The 16264-nt window shown below is 42.6% G+C and overlaps 1 protein-coding gene across 1 annotated transcript in view; it reads right to left on the bottom strand.

The window, feature by feature from the left end:
* Window positions 1-80: 80 nt before the first annotated feature.
* The window catches only part of ciao2a (cytosolic iron-sulfur assembly component 2A), a 20939-nt gene continuing 4755 nt past the window's right edge, over window positions 81-16264 (bottom strand). Inside the window, exons 2-5 of the mRNA XM_043677124.1 lie at window positions 9824-9988; window positions 3823-3872; window positions 1206-1251; window positions 81-675 (exon numbers count right to left, since the gene is read on the bottom strand). Of these exons, the coding sequence (XP_043533059.1) occupies window positions 575-675; window positions 1206-1251; window positions 3823-3872; window positions 9824-9988 (362 nt within the window). The 3' untranslated portion in view covers window positions 81-574. The remainder of the gene's footprint in view (window positions 676-1205; window positions 1252-3822; window positions 3873-9823; window positions 9989-16264) is intronic.

Genomic DNA, 16264 nt, shown 5'->3' with positions numbered 1-16264 from the left:
CTTAGCCTACTGGACACACTTTCCTCATTCCTGAAGAAGGGCTTATGCCCGAAACGTCGATTCTCCTGTTCCTTGGATGCTGCCTGACCTGCTGCGCTTTTCCAGCAACACATTTTCAGTATTAAATGTACAGGACCAGGGTAAATGATTTCCCTTTGAGATGGGATGTGTCGGGACAATATAATCCTCTTCCAGCATGCTGAGACCACTACAATCTGAAGTAGTAGCTGAAACTCCTCAGTTTTGTTCTTGAAAATTCTTATTTTAATAGCTGAATAGTAGTGAAACATTAAATGCTGCATATCAATTTGCATCAGGGCAATATTTTGAAGAGTGCACTTTCAATTACTAGATTAACTTCGAGCCTCAAGTATTTCAGAGAATCCTCATATTTAGGATGATATTCTCAACCTGAAACTGAACAATTATATTAGAAATTTCTTAATTAGTATAAGGTATAAAGAAGCTTTTTGGAAAAGTTTGTAAGATGTGTAAAGAGACAATCCTTATTTGCCAGACTTTGCAAACAACAGGATGTGAGTAGGAGTTGTTTATCCATGTGGCTGGTAATCGTTCAGTCATCTGGCTCTATAACACATTGTTCCACAATCTCTCGTAAATTTGGATTCTCCATCGCTGCTGCCACTCGCTCCTTATCATTGATCTGCTTATTAACTTAAAAAAAGGAATAAAAGGCAGACCTATTAATAAATAACGCAATAGTGTACAAAGATGGTGTGTAGCAATTTCACTTAAGTGTTTGGGGAAATGTTTTGGCCCATCGGAGGAAAAGATTCCAATACTGGGGATCTGAATCTAACTGCCTTACCCCCCACCTTGCTTCTACACATCAATGTTTAAGCATTGTGAGATCAGAGAGCACGGAAAATATGCGCTGCTTCCTGTTAATCTACAACAACATGCCTCAAATGCCTAGACCTGCCTGCTACCCTGCTATACTGGAGATTTCTGTTTATCACACCAAACACTAACTGTTGACACAAGTATTTCCCCTAAATTTCTATCTTGCAAACATTTCACTCTAATTCACTCTGTTTTACTGTCTCTGTGAATATGTGAAACAGTTAGAGGTCTCTCTTTGGGCAATAAAAGGGTTAATAAAAGGGCAATTAGGATACAAGTGGTGTAGCAATTAAAAAAAATTATTTTGGAAATAATACAGATTTTAATTAGAACATACTTACTATCTTCCTCAGTAGAATGCGACCCTTGAGAGATGTAAATTTCCAACTGTAAAGTCACAAATGTCAATTAAGTTACTTATCAACTACTTCATATGGTAACTTTTTTTAAGTGACAAAAGAGACAATAAACAGAGGTTAATGTGTTTGAGAAACTACTGGCTTGACAGTGTCAGAGATCACCATATAGCAGCCAGTCTGTGACATTACTAATATCGATATGATTCAATGGTAAAAAGTTTCCCCAGACCAAGATTTGCAGAATATCAAATCGGTAGTTTATTCATCAGCTCCTTTAACAGTGATGAACAGCAATAACTGTGCCATACCAGTGTCAGGGGAAAAACACATTGCAATTGGCTGTCATGTTGCCCCACTTTACAACAGCAATTACAATGTGAAAGTATTTCATTGGCTTTGGGATGTCTCCAGCCATGAAAGGTGTTAGATAAACGCATGTCTTTTATTTTCCATTGAGCAGAGAAGGCCAAGATTAGATTTAGAACAGGATATTAAGATGATGAATAATTTTGATAGTGAATAGGTTTCCCTCTGAAAGTCAATTCATTAATGAAAAGTCATCAATACAGCAATAGAGTACTAAATAAAAACTGAAGGAACTGCAGATGCGGTAAATCAGGTCACTGGATCCAAAACGTTAACTCTGAGAGAAACCAGAGTTGCTGCCAGACCTGCTGAGCTTTTCCAAGCAATTTGTGTTTTTGTTAAAAGAGTGTGTGATTGAAGCAATCCCAACAACCACAAATGAAGCTGCATTAGAACATTATTTCAATGAGCCACCACACACTGCAGTACAGAGGACCTACGCAGAGCAGAGGAATATCACCAATACCGTGTATTCAAAAGAAATGGGTACCCAATGAACACAATCCACAGATTTCTCAGCAACAAACCCAAATAAGCAGACAAAACACGTCCAGAAACCTTAGCCACTGTCCACTACATCAAAGACATCTTGGAAATGACTGCCAGACTACTCAGACCCTTGGCATCATGGTAGCTCACAAACCCACCAACACACTAAAACAGCAGCTAATGAACTTGAAAGACCCTATACAGACAACAAGCAAAACTAATGTTATTTTCAAAATACCGTGCAAGAACTGTAACAAACACTACATTGGACAACAGGCAGAAAACTAGCCACCAGGATACATGAACATCAACTAGTCACAAAACAACATGACCCACTCTCACTAGTATCCATACATACAGATAAGAAAGGACACCACTTCGACTGGAACAACACATCCATCCTAGGACAAGCCAAAGAGACACACGCATGAGAATTCCGAGAAGCATGGCATTCCAACTGGAACTCTATCAACAAATACATTGGATCCCATTTACCACCCCCTGAGAAAAAGAGCAGGAAAAGACATCACCGTAAGAAATGACATCACCAACCCAAGGAAACCCAAACACATAAATAGAAAGCGGGTTACACCCCGAGTGTTTCATCCAGAGGCTCACTGAAGATGTTACCTAGTATGGGAATGAAACATCGGAAAACGAACCTTCCAGCTCAGCGAGCAAACCTACATCGAGAACCTCAACCCGAGCTACAAATCAGACTCCTGCAATCTCACTTTTAGGAGTTAAAATAATGTTACTGCAAAGACTTATATGAAATGCTTGGTTTCTGAAATGTATAAGCTCATAATGAAATGAAAGCTATTGAAAACAAAAAGAAAATGCTGGAGAAACTCAGCGGGTCTGGCAGCATCTGTGGACAGAGAAAGAGTTAATAGTTTGAGTCCGATGTGACTCTCCTCCAGAACTGAAGTTTTCCAATTCAATTCCTAATCACTCTGCTTGTGACCTGGACTTGAATGTTGCCCTATTTCAATTTAGCAAAATAGGTGACAACCATTCTCTGGTTAATTACTAAAAGCAAAGCATTTTCCAATCAGAATCAATCTGCCTTAAAAAAATAGATTAGCCGTTAATTGTCAGTCATTATTAACCTATGCATTCTCCACAGCAATACCTCTAACAATCAGAGTTCACACATTAATTAGCACTCTCTTCTCACAGATTACAAATGTTGGTATTCCCTTTTATATTGATATTCTTATGAAACATCCTGATGGGTATAAGACAGAAAGCTTTGACTAAACATATTTTTTCAGCAATAGTAAAAAGGATGTGATATCAGTGGTGTTAGCAAGGCCAAGATGTCTTGTTGTTTTCTACTCTTGAAAAAATGGTGTGGAGTTAACTCTTTAACAGCCGCAGTTAATTTTGTATAACTGTGTCCACAATGCTGTTAGAAAGACAGTTCTAGATTTTTGACCTAGTTACAGTGAAGGAAGAGTGATCCAAGGCAGAATGTTATGTATTGGAGGGAAACCAGAGTGGTTGATGCTTTCGTTTTCTGCTGCCTTTGCCCTCATTTGGATGGAGAACTCCTCAATAACCAGATGTTGTAGCAATATTCTCTATCCCACATGTACTGGTTAAACCTAAACCAAGACCAGTATTGGTTTCTTGGAACACTATATGGAATACATTAAGCAACATCCCATCATCAAAATAACATGAGAAATTCTACGTCAGTGAAACCTGGAAGTTGAAGCAACATTTTTCTTTGTCTTACCTTGTGTTTGAATGGTAGACACCTTTGCAACTTGACTCGTAGACAGAGACCTATAAACATGAAATAAATTCATGCAAAAATGATCACTAATACCTTTCACAGCAATGTTATTTTCCTTGCCAATTCTCTCCTATTTTTAACTCTCTCATCTCTTGCTGAGATAGTTTCAGGAGCACCTCCTAATTTCTGCCTTCTATTGGCAGTCAATTTGGGGATTTCACACAAACTCTTGTCCTATTTTCACCTAAACATCAGAAACTAAACAGACCCTTCTTGATCTTTCCCCTCAGCTTGTCTGAAATGAGCTGTTCTGCCCAATTCAACACAGATCAAGGATCAAGCCATCATCTTCCTGGTTTGAGTCTCAGTTACTCTATGGATGGGCCCAATGGGCCAGAAGGGAGATGCTATTGTTGACTTCAGCAATTCTTTTGACCTACAAACCCTTGCATAAGAGTCCCCTTATCAAGAGGTTTAAGTGCATGGTCCAGTCTGACATTCCCAGTGCAGTACTGAAGGAGTACCGCATAGTCTGAGATGTCATCTTTCAGATGTGACATTAAATAGAGGTCCCAGCTGCCCTTTCAGATGGATATAAAAGGTCCCGGGACAGCACTTGAAAATGGGCAAGGGAGGTCTCCCAGTTTCCTGACCAATATTTAACACTCAGCATACATCCCTAATGGCGGTGGAGTAGGATGCTCCAACTGGAGTCTTCTGCTCCTTTCTCTTTTTCTCCCCCTTTGGTCTCTCAGTGGGTCCAGGTCTGGTCCCCTGGTGGCTTGTGGTGTGTCTCAGCCTGGTCTCTAGACAGTATTTTGATCAATCTCTCGGTGAATCATGGCAGTGTCTCGGCTCAACACGGGTGGATCCTGCCCGGGCATGTTCCCGAGGCACCGGGGGAGATTGGAGAAATGGTGATATCAGCAACAGTGATGGTATCTGCAGTGGCATCAACAGGGAGAACAGACAGCTGAGGACCCCCCAGGGAGCGAGATAAGTGGAGAACTCGTCAAAGACTGTTGACCTTTTGGCTTTTTCAATTATTTTCCTAGTTTAAACTACAAGAGATTTTAATGTAAAGGATAACTTATTTCTTTATTTTTGACTATTCTGTGAAATAATGCTTAACTTTATAACCATCAATTCTCTTACTGCCTTGTACCTAAGGTTTTTCTTGTACATAGGTACTTTGGTATCCAGGATGGCACCATGTGTGGTGACTTAATGCACTTTTCACTGTACTCCTGTACTTGAGTACATGTGGGAGAAAGCGAGGACAACAGAAACTGGAGATCAGAGTCAATGAGTGTGGTGCTGGAAAAGCACAGCAGGCCAGGCAACATCCGAGGAGCAGGAGAATCGACATTTCGGGCATAAGCCCTTCATCAGGAATGAGGTCATCATTCCTGATGAACGGCTAATGCTCGAGTACATTAAATCTAAAATATCATCAATAATATTAAATATCAGCAAATTGTCTGGTCAGCCTTTTTTTACAATTCCTTCATGGGATGTGGGCATTACTGGGAAAGACAGCATTTGTTGCATATCCCTTATATCCCTTGGATTGATTTCAGAGAGTAGGTCATTAACAATTGACCACATTGCTGTGGGTCTGGTGTCATATGTAGGCCAGACCAGGTAAGGATGGCAGATTTTACTCCCAAAAGGACTTTAATGATGGTGCTTATGCCATTAGTTTTCTGATCATCATTACGGAGACTAATTTTATATTCCAGGCTTTATTCATTGTATTTAAATGTCACTAGCTGCTGTGAGGGGCTTCAGCCCACATTTCCAGAGCATTAGCCTGGGCCTTTGGATTGCACCTGTAAATACAAGGTCAGTGTGGGAGATTGTTTTGAGTTCTTGCATGCTGATTCAGGAAACTGTAATCAAAGGGAGTTAGGACAACACCAATTCTGCATCCTGTGCTTGCAGCTGAATGTACAGTTCCTCCTACTGCACCCCATTAACACACACTAATCCAAATCCACAGAGGAGCACCCCTGTGGATAGAACGCTATGACTTCCGATTTCCCACATTTTGGTCAGATTGCATCCTCAGGAATATTTAAGCTGTTGGCTTGAGCCTAAAAGCAAAAACTCGCCAAAGCAATTTCAGCTCGGAGCCTTGCATCCTGGGAGTGCGGAGACATTCATCCTCTCAATCTGCATTGATCCAAACAGTCAAGCCCTAAAGGTCAAAGTGCAGCTTTTGAACCAACTGAGTCAAACAATCTTCCCTCACCCCTTTTTTAAAAAACAGATTTTACTAAGAGTGGGTGAGGATAGCAATCTCTGACATCTAACATTTTCCTAAGCCTTGTGCAACAGGTACTTAGTTTTGTCAATAGATTATTCAGAGAAGAGTAAAGCTCTAACAATCAACTGTGTGAAAATTCTTTCAACTCTTGACAAGAAAACTGATTCAGTGTCCTTTGACCTTCAACCTGTTAACCCTCAAATACAATTACTTTTAAATGTTTAGCATAGGTCATAACCCACTGCATAGAAGAAACAGGAAGCAACAATGCCCAGGATCTCTATTTCCATTTTATTTATCCAAGAGTGACAGCAATGAGCACCAAACCATCGGAAGGTTAATTCTATTTGAAGAAGGACACAAACTTGTAAAAATAACACAACAGCTGTGGAAAACTCCCATCTTCCGCTCAAAACACTGTGTCATTGTTGCTGAGTTAACACTGCAAAGCATTTAAATAGCGTCTATCTTGTTCTTATTGCAGGACTCAGAAGAACATCCACAGTCAAGGAAAGTTTCAGTGTGTAACCTTGGCAACAGCAGGAAGTTTGTGAAGGAGTTGGGGGTGGTGCTGGTGCGGAGGGAGAGATAAGGATGATTAAACAGCTGTCCCCAACTTGAGGGAAAACTCAGAATGCCGTTACTGCCAGCAACCATCTCTGATTGTCATACAACAGTCTCTCACTCATCAGGCTGCCTATCTGCTCAGGAGGAACCATGCAGCCATCATTAGTACATCTCATTTATTTTAAACACAGCAATGTTCTAGGATATCCTTGCTAAAATTTGTGCACAGGCTATTCCCTCTTTAATTTCTCCTCCTTTGTGGTGAACTGGTTACAGTGCATCAGAGGGCTATACAGAGTTTGTTGTATTTGGAAGAATAGAGGACTGGTAACACTGCACATCAAGACAGAGAAATGACAAATGTAGTCAAGAGTGTGGTGCTGGAAAAGCACAGCAGGTCAGGCAGCATCTGAGGAGCAGGAGAATCGACACTTCGGGCAAAAGCCTCTTGCTCCTCAGATGCTGCCTGACCTGCTGTGCTTTTCCTGTGCCACACTCTCGACTCTAATCTCCAGCATCTGCAGTCCTCACATTTGCCTAAACGATAAATGTAACCTTGCCATCAGGCAACATTCAAATAGAAGACATACGAAAACCTTTTGATGAGGGAACTCTTATGCGAGGCTCTGATAAGAGTGGAGTGGCAGAATACAAGGAACTTTGAATTTTTTTCTATGTTTTCCCTCCCAGCAGAGCCTTAATCTGTATTGTTCAAGGAATAGGTTGTCCAGCAGATAGATTGCTTCATAAAACCGAAGCCTCTGATGGATACAGTGTTGGTTCCAGATAAGTTTTCTTTATAAATGGCTTGTTCACTGATGATTGCACAATGATTAGTATTAATCACGACTCCTCAGATACTGAAGCAGTCCATGTTTAAATGCAGCAAGACCTTGGGCTAACAAGTAGCAATTAACATTTGTGTCACACAAGTGCCAGTCAATGATCAGCTCTAACAAAAAAGAATCTGACCATCAACCCTTGACATTCAATGGTATTACCATCACTAACAATATTCTGGGGTTACCATTGACCAGAAACTGAACTGGACTTGCCATATAAATTGTGGCCATAAAAGCAGGTCAAAGCAGTGAGTAACTCACCTCCTGTCTCCCCAAAGTCTATCCACCAATTACAGGGTGCAAGTCAGGTGCGTGATGGAATACTCCCCATTTGCCCAGATGAATGCAGTTTCACCAACACTGGAGAAGCTTTACGCCACTCAGGACAAAGCAACCCACTTGATTAGCACCACATCCGTAAGCAACCACTCCCTTCATCACTGACATTCACTATCTTGATCTTCGGGCACCCGGTACGGAGGAGGGAGGGCAGGTCTGAAGACCTCCTCGTGGGTCTGCTCCTGGGTTGATTAGCACCACATCCGTAAGCAACCACTCCCTTCATCACTGACATTCAATAGCAGCAGCGTGTATTATCTACAAAACATACTGCAAAACTGAAGCTCCTTACACAGCACCTTCCAAACACATAGCAATCACTATCTTGATCTTCGGGCACCCGGTACGGAGGAGGGAGGGCAGGTCTGAAGACCTCCTCGTGGGTCTGCTCCTGGGCTTGGCCAAACTGGCCATCAACAGGTCGAGGAAGCGGGCCGTGGAGGGGGTCGTTAGGGCCGACTGCCTGCCCCTCTTCCGCGGTTACGTTAGGGCCCGGGTGTCCTTGGAGAAGGAGCACGCGGTGTCCACCAACACCCTGGAGTTGTTCAGGGAGAGGTGGGCGCCGCAGGGAGTGGAGTGCATTATTTCCCCCTCCAACTCTATTTTGATTTAGTCCCTGCCCTCCCCTTCACACAGCATTGCCTTTTTTATGAAGGGCACTGCTTGTCACTGGCCACTTGGGTGTTTTCCTATCTTCCTGGTGGTGGAAATTGTATAAAGATTCGTGCACTTTGTGTCTCACACCGGCACACACACAACATGGGTGCTGGGGAAAAAATAAGCACTACCGCAGTTAGGCGGTAGTGTGGGGGTTAAAAGAAAGAAAAAAAAAGATAAACAGGAGTTAAAAAAAAAGCAATCACTATCTTGCTTGTCCATATCCCTCTAAACCCTTTCTATTCATATACCCATCCAGGTGCCTTTACAAATGCAGCATTTAAAAGGCATCTGGATGGGTATATGGATAGGAAGGTTTTTGAGAGATATGGGCCAAGTGCTGGCAAATGGCACTAGATTAGGTTAGGATAGCTGGTCAGCATGACGAGTTGGACCAAAGGGTCGGTTTCCATGCTGTACATCCCTATGACTCAATCTAGAGAGACAAGGGTAGTAGATACAAGGGAACATCATCACAGCAAGTTTCTCTTCAAGTCACTCACCTTCGTTATTTGGAAATATATCACTGGGTCAAAATCCTGGAACTCTCTCCCTAATAGCACAGTGGGTCAAACTACAGCACATGGTCTGCAACTATTCAGGAGAAAGTGAGGTCTGCAGATGCTGGAGATCAGAGCTGAAAATGTGTTGCTGGAAAAGCGCAGCAGGTCAGGCAGCATCCAGGGAACAGGAGAATCGACGTTTCGGGCATAAGCCCTTCTTCAGGAAGGCTGAAGAAGGGCTTATGCCCGAAACGTCGATTCTCCTGTTCCCTGGATGCTGCCTGACCTGCTGCGCTTTTCCAGCAACACATTTTCAGCTCTGCAACTATTCAAGAAGGCAGCTCACTACCATCTTCTCAGTGGCAACTGGGGATGGGTAATAAACACTGGCCCAGCCAGCAATGCCCATATTCATGAATGACTCTCTCTGGAGATCTGAGCACAAAATCCAGGCATAATTTTTCAGCAGCGTCTCGGAGCAATCCTGCACTGTTGGAGCTACTGTAACTTAGATGAGATTTTAAACCAAAGTCGTGTTTGTTGCCTCAGATATCTTGGGCGCATAAAAGACCTCAGGGCATTGTTTCTGCTCCCTAGCACTCTGGACCTGATATTTATCTCTCAATCAACATCAATAAAACAGATTATCTGCTCATAGATGTATTGCTGCTTCTGGGAATTGCTGCCTACAAATTGGCCACTGCATTTCCTACATTGTTTTAGTGACTATACTCAAAAGTATTTTATTGCTTTAAAGCGCTTTTGGACATGCTAAGGTCATGAAAGTCATTCCATTAATGCAAGGTCTTTCTTTCTTCACTCACCAATCAGTGTGGCTAGAGAGCAGTGAGGTACTGTTGGTTTGAAGTGAATAATGATGAGGTACTCATCATCATCCAATGATTTCACCTCGATGCATTCTTCAGCTACGACCTCCAATTCTTCCAGAGAGTTGGGCTTCTCTGGGTCACGAATTGTACGAATGATATCTGACATAGGACAAAGGGACAAACAAAAGTTAATACTCAAAGTTTGTGAGAAGATTTGTAGCTCGGGTGCTCGTTGCTGTGGTTCTGTTCGCCGAGCTGGAAGTTTTTGTTGCAAACGTTTCGTCCCCTGTCTAGGTGACATCCTCAGTGCTTGGGAGCCTCCTGTGAAGTGCTTCTGTGGTGTTTCCTCCGGCATTTATAGTGGCCTGTCCCTGCCGCTTCCAGTTGTCAGTTTCAGCTGTCCGCTGTAGTGGCCGGTATATTGGGTCCAGGTCGATGTGTTTGTTGATGGAGTTTGTGGATGAGTGCCATGCTTCTAGGAATTCCCTGGCTGTTCTTTGTTTCACATCCACGAACATCAACTAGCCACGAAACGACACGACCAGCTAACCCTAGTTGCCACACACGCAGACGACAAGCAACATGAATTCAACTGGGACAACACTACCATTATAGGGCAAGCCAAACAAAGAACAGCCAGGGAATTCCTAGAAGCATGGCACTCATCCACAAACTCCATCAACAAACACATCGACCTGGACCCAATATACCGGCCACTACAGCGGACAGCTGAAACTGACAACTGGAAGCGGCAGGGACAGGCCAATATAAATGCCGGAGGAAACACCACAGAAGCACTTCACAGGAGGCTCCCAAGCACTGAGGATGTCACCTAGACAGGGGACGAAACGTTTGCAACAAAAACTTCCAGCTCGGCGAACAGAACCACAGCAAAAGTTAATATTTTCGAGTGTTATGATCTCTGCTTTTGGTTACAAAACTCATTTAAATCTTAACAGAATCCTGGTTCAGACTTTTACAAACCTCCAAAATGATGCTCTCCATCATAAAGGGAATTGCTACTTCACCTCCAACTTACAGTCTCAGAGTAAGCTCGTTGCTACTTTGATCTTAATTGGTTAAGGTTTGGATTCCTGTCTACATAGAGTTTGATGCTTCCCAAACAAGATTGCCGGCAGAGTGGAAAATTTAATTTACAATCTCTTTCAACCCAGCAGTACATGAAGAACACCATTTCAACCATTGCATCACTTTCTCACAGTTCATACTTCTAAAGTTCACAGTCTACAATTAGATAGTCACTCTACTGCATGTCCCATTGCAATAACTCTACGAACTTTATCAAAAGTTAAAAACACAACTCTAGTTTCCAGGCATTTCTTTCACTTAACTTTAGCTTGGACAGATCCTGCATATGCTGCATTCTTTCTAAATGGAATTTAAGTAACATTGCTTGGGGGAAAGAGCTGAAGGAAATGCAAATGAGCTAGGACATGATCTGGGATTTCAAGTTCTGGGAAAACCAGCATTGGTTTCTCTAATTTGAGCCACTGGACTTTGTAGTGCTCAAACATGATCATAAAATCAGAATTATTATAGCACCTAAGGAGGTCATTTGGCCCATCTTGTTTGCAGCATTGCATTAGAAGAAAGAATTTGCATTGAGATAGCAATTATAACACAGTGATTTACAACAAAGATATAACTGAGTCACTTTGTAGCATGAGTTCAGATGGATAGCCAAAAGCACAGAGCAAAAGACAAGCTTTGACAAGATTTTGAAGATGCGTAAAGAAACAGTAAGGAATTTGGGGGGGGGGTTACAGGAACTCGAGAAGGAATTTAAGATAATGCAGCAAAGTTGGCCGAAGGCTCTGTTGCCAGTGTTGGAGGATGGGAAGCACAAGAAGTGTGAGCCAGAGATCTAAAGGACACAAAGGAAAAATAAGATCTTGCTGTGGATTGGTGCAATGAGGTTATGGAAGGAATAAAATAACATAGGTCTTAAGAATTTTACTGTGATGTCTGTAGAACAGTTATGATATAGAACCATGGGTCTTATTTGGTGACACAGGTGGTAAAGCTTTAGATGGATTGGAGGGGGGGGGAGTAGAGTCTGGTGTGAACTTAATAGAACTGTTCATGGTACCTGGAGGAAGGCTGGGTGTAGTCACTCTTGTTTACAAATATAGATTAATCTGGACCACTCAGTTATGTGGTGATTGCAATTGTCCGCTTTTGATGCCAATATGCATACCTTGGTTTTCAAAAGTTAGGAAGTGGTTTTGGAAGTCTAAACCTACCTTGTTCTCTCTAATTAATTTTAAAAATAACATCTCACAAAGCATTCTGCTTTATTTCCTTTAATTCTCCGTAAGTGAAGCATTACTCCTAACCTGACAGGTCAGAGACATGAACAAATAAAATTGCTCCACATGCTTGCTCGAAGAAAACCAAAATGACGAAAAATACTCGTGGTTTTGGGTTTACAATCCAAAATATTGAGAGTTTGAGTACTTTAGATGGGTCAGTTTTTGTCCAATGTGTGCAGGATGGTTTCCTGACACAGCATGCAGACAGGCCAGCAAGGGGCAAGGACACATTGGCTTTGGTATTGGGTAATGAATCTGGCCAGGTGTTAGATTTGGAGGTAGGTGAGCACTTCTGGTGATAGTGACCACAATTCAGTTATGTTTACTTTAGCGAATGGAAAGAGATAGCTACATAATGCAGGACAAGAGTTTTTGCTGGGGGAAAGGCAATTATGATGTGATTAGTCAAGATTTAGGATACAAAGGATAGCGAATGAAACTGCAGGGGATGGGCACACTTGAAATGTGGAACTTATTCAAGGAACAGTTACTGTGTGTCCTTGATAAGTATGTACGTATCAGACAGGGAGGAAGTGGTCGAGTGAAGGAGCCATGGTTTACTAAAGAAGTTGAATCTCTTGTCAAGAGGAAGAAGGCGGCTTATGTTAGGATGAGACGTGAAGGATCAGTTAGGGTGCTTGACAGTTACAACTTAACCAGAAAAGACTTAAAGAGAGAGCTAAGAAGAGCCAGGAGGGGACATGAGAAGTCTTGGCAGGTAGGATCGCGGAAAACCCAAAACTTTCTATAGGTATGTCAGGAATAAAAGAATGACTAGCGTGAGATTAGGGCCAATCAAGGATAGTAGTGGGAAGTTGCACGTGGAATCCAAGGAGATAGGGGAAGCGCTAAATGAATACGTTTTGACAGTATTCACACTGGAAAAACACAATGTTGTCGAGGAGAATGCTGAGATACAGATTACTAGACTAGACAGGATTGAGGTTCACATGGAGGAGGTGTTAGCAATCCTAGAAAGTGTGAAAGTAGATAAGATGCCTGGGCCGGATGGGATTTATCCTAAGATTCACTGGGAAGCTAGGGAGGAGATTGCAGAGCCTTTGGTTCTGATCTTTATGTCGTCATAGTCTACAGGTACAGTGCCAGAAGACTGGAGGATAGCAAATGTTGTCCCCTTGTTCAAGAAGGGGAGTAGAGACAACCCTAGTAATTTCAGACCAGTGAGTTTTACTTCAGTTGTGGGTAAAGTATTGGAAGGGGTTATAAGAGATAGGATTTATAATCATCTAACAGGCGGATGAGGGTAAAGCGGTTGATGTGGTGTATATGGATTTCAGTAAGGTGTTTGATAAGGTTCCCCACGGTAGGCTATTGTACAAAATACGGAAGCATGGGATTGAAGGTGATTCAGCAGTATGAATCAGACATTGGCTTGCTGAAAGAAGACAGAGGGTGGTGGTTGATGGAAAATGTTCATCCTGGAGTTCAGCTACTAGTAAGGATCTGCTTTGGGGCCACTGCTGTTTGTCATTTTTATAAATGACCTAGATGAGAACATAGAAGGGTGGGTTAGTAAATTTGCAGATGACACTAAGATTGGTGGAGTTGTGGATAGTGCTGAAGTATATAGAAGGTTACAGAGGGACATCGATAAGCTGCAGAGCGGGGCTCAGAGGTGGCGAATGGAGTTTAATGTGGAGAAATGTGAGGGGATTCACTTTGGAAGGAACAATAGGAATAAAGAGTACTGGGCTAATGGTAAGATTCTCAGTAGTGGAGATGAGCAGAGAGATCTCTGTCCATGTATGTAGATCCCTGAAAGTTGACACCCAGGTTGAGAGGGTTGTTAAGAAGGCACACAGTGCATTAGCTTTTATGGTAGAGGGAGCCACGAAACTCTATACAAACTCTGGTGCGTCCGCACTTGGAGTATTGTGTACAGTTCTGGTCACCGTATTATAGGAAGGATGTGTAATCTCAGAGGAGATTTATTAGGATATTGCCTGGTATGGAGGGAAGGTCTTATGAGGAAAGGCTGAGGGGCTTGAGGCTGTTTTCGTTAGAGAGAAGGTGGAGAGATGACTTAATTGAGACATAGAAGATAATCAGAGGGTTAGGTAGAGTGGACTGTGAGAGCCCTTTTCCTTGAATGGTGATGGCTAGCACGAGGGGACATAGCTTTAAATCGACGGGTGATGGATATAGGACAAATGCCAGAAGTCGTTTCTTTACTCAGAGAGTAGTAGGGGCATGGAACACATTACCTGCAACAGTAGTAGACTCACTGACTTTAAGGGCACTTAAATGATCATTGGATAAACTTAAAGAATGAAAATGGAGTGGTTTAGGTTAGATGGGCTTCAGATTGTTGTACCAACCTGTGGAACTATCCAGGGCCAAAGGGCCTGTACTGTGGTGTAATGGGTAAAATCAATGACTGCAGATGCTGGAAACCAGAGTCTAGGTTAGAGTGGTGCTGGAAAAGCACAGCAGTTCAGGCAGCATCCGAGGAGCAGTAAAATCGACATTTCGGGCAAAAGCCCTTCATCAGATATTCCTGATGAAGGACTTTTGCCCAAAACGTCAATTTTACTGCTCCTCGGATGCTGCCTGAACTGCTGTGCTTTTCCAGCACCTCTCTAATCTAGACACTGTGCTGTAATGTTCTATATTCAAATCTCACCATAGGAGATTACATATTTCAATTCAATAGCTGTTGTGATTTATAAATTCACTAATGCTTTTTGAGGAAGGAAACACGTCACCTGCACCAGTATGGTCTGACTGATGACTCTTGCCTCACATTGTGCAGTTCTTCTTGACTCCAGTGGGTAACACGGTGGCTCAGTGGTTAGCACTGCTGTCTCACAGTGCCAGGGACCTGTGTTCAATTCCAACCTCAGGCAACTGTCTGCATGGAGTTTGCACATCCTTCCTCCCACAATCCAAAGATGTGCAGGTTAGGTGAATTGGTCATGCTAAATTGCCCATGGTGTTCGAGGATGTGTAGGTTTGGTGCATTAGTCGGGGTAAATACAGGTTAGAGTAATGGGTCTGGGTGTGTCGGTGTGGACTTGTTAGGCCGAAGGGCCTGTTTCCACACTGTAGAGATTCTAAGTCAAATCTTCCAATCACTTTGAAGTGCTCTAGTTAGTCATTCTGTTGTATAAACAGTACCACCTGGGTGGATTTGATTCAATCTTTGAAAATCAACATCTAATTATTGCACCATTGTACCACAAGGCAATGCAATTTTGCCAACCATCTTTAATACCCAACTTGGAAACAAGGTTCACATCATGGATTACAAATCATTGAACAATCCCCTTTCATTGCGGATTATATCTGCCATAAATGCTGTTGGATGCGAATCTTATCAGATCGAGTGGATCGGTTGGAGAGACAGATAGAAGCGATGAGGAATTTGCAACAGCAACAGTATGTGATGGATGGCAGTTATAGAAAGGGGGGAAAGTCTCAGATACAGTCACATAGATGGTTAACTCCAGGAAGGGTAAGAGAGGTTGGCACGTAGGGCAGGAGTCTTTTGTGGATATACCCATTTCAAACAGGTATGCTGTTTTGGAAAATGTAGGGGGTGATGGATTCTCAGGAGAACATAGCACGAAAAGCCAAGTTTCTGGTATTGAGACTGGCTCTAATGCAATGAAGGTTATGCCGGCTTCCAAGAGATCAATTGTGTTAGGGGATTCTGTAGTCCGAGGTACAGACAGACGTTTCTGTGGCCAACAGAGAAAAAGCAGAATGGTGTATTTTTTCTCTGGTGCCAGGATCAAGGATGTCTCAGAGAGGGTGCAGAATGTTCTCATGGGGGAGAGGGGCCAGCAAGAGGTCATTGTCCACATTGGAACCAATGACATAGGAAGGGAAAAGGTTGAGATTCTGAACGGAGATTACAAAGAGTTAGGCAGAAATTTAAAAAGGAGGTCCTCAAGGGTAGTAATATCTGGATTACTCCCAGTGCTACGAGCTAGTGAGGGCAGGAATAGGAGGATAGAGCAGATGAATGCATGGCTGAGGAGCTGGTGTATGGGAGAAGGATTCACATTTTTGGATAATTGGAAGCTCTGTTTGGGTAAAAGTGACCTGTACAAGAAGAACGGATTGCACCTAAATTGGA

Source organism: Chiloscyllium plagiosum, chromosome 36 (genome assembly GCF_004010195.1).
Source record: "Chiloscyllium plagiosum isolate BGI_BamShark_2017 chromosome 36, ASM401019v2, whole genome shotgun sequence".
NCBI lineage: Eukaryota > Metazoa > Chordata > Chondrichthyes > Orectolobiformes > Hemiscylliidae > Chiloscyllium > Chiloscyllium plagiosum.
The sequence above is the reverse complement of the archived record's forward strand: the minus strand, read 5'-3'. Positions and strand labels throughout refer to the sequence as shown.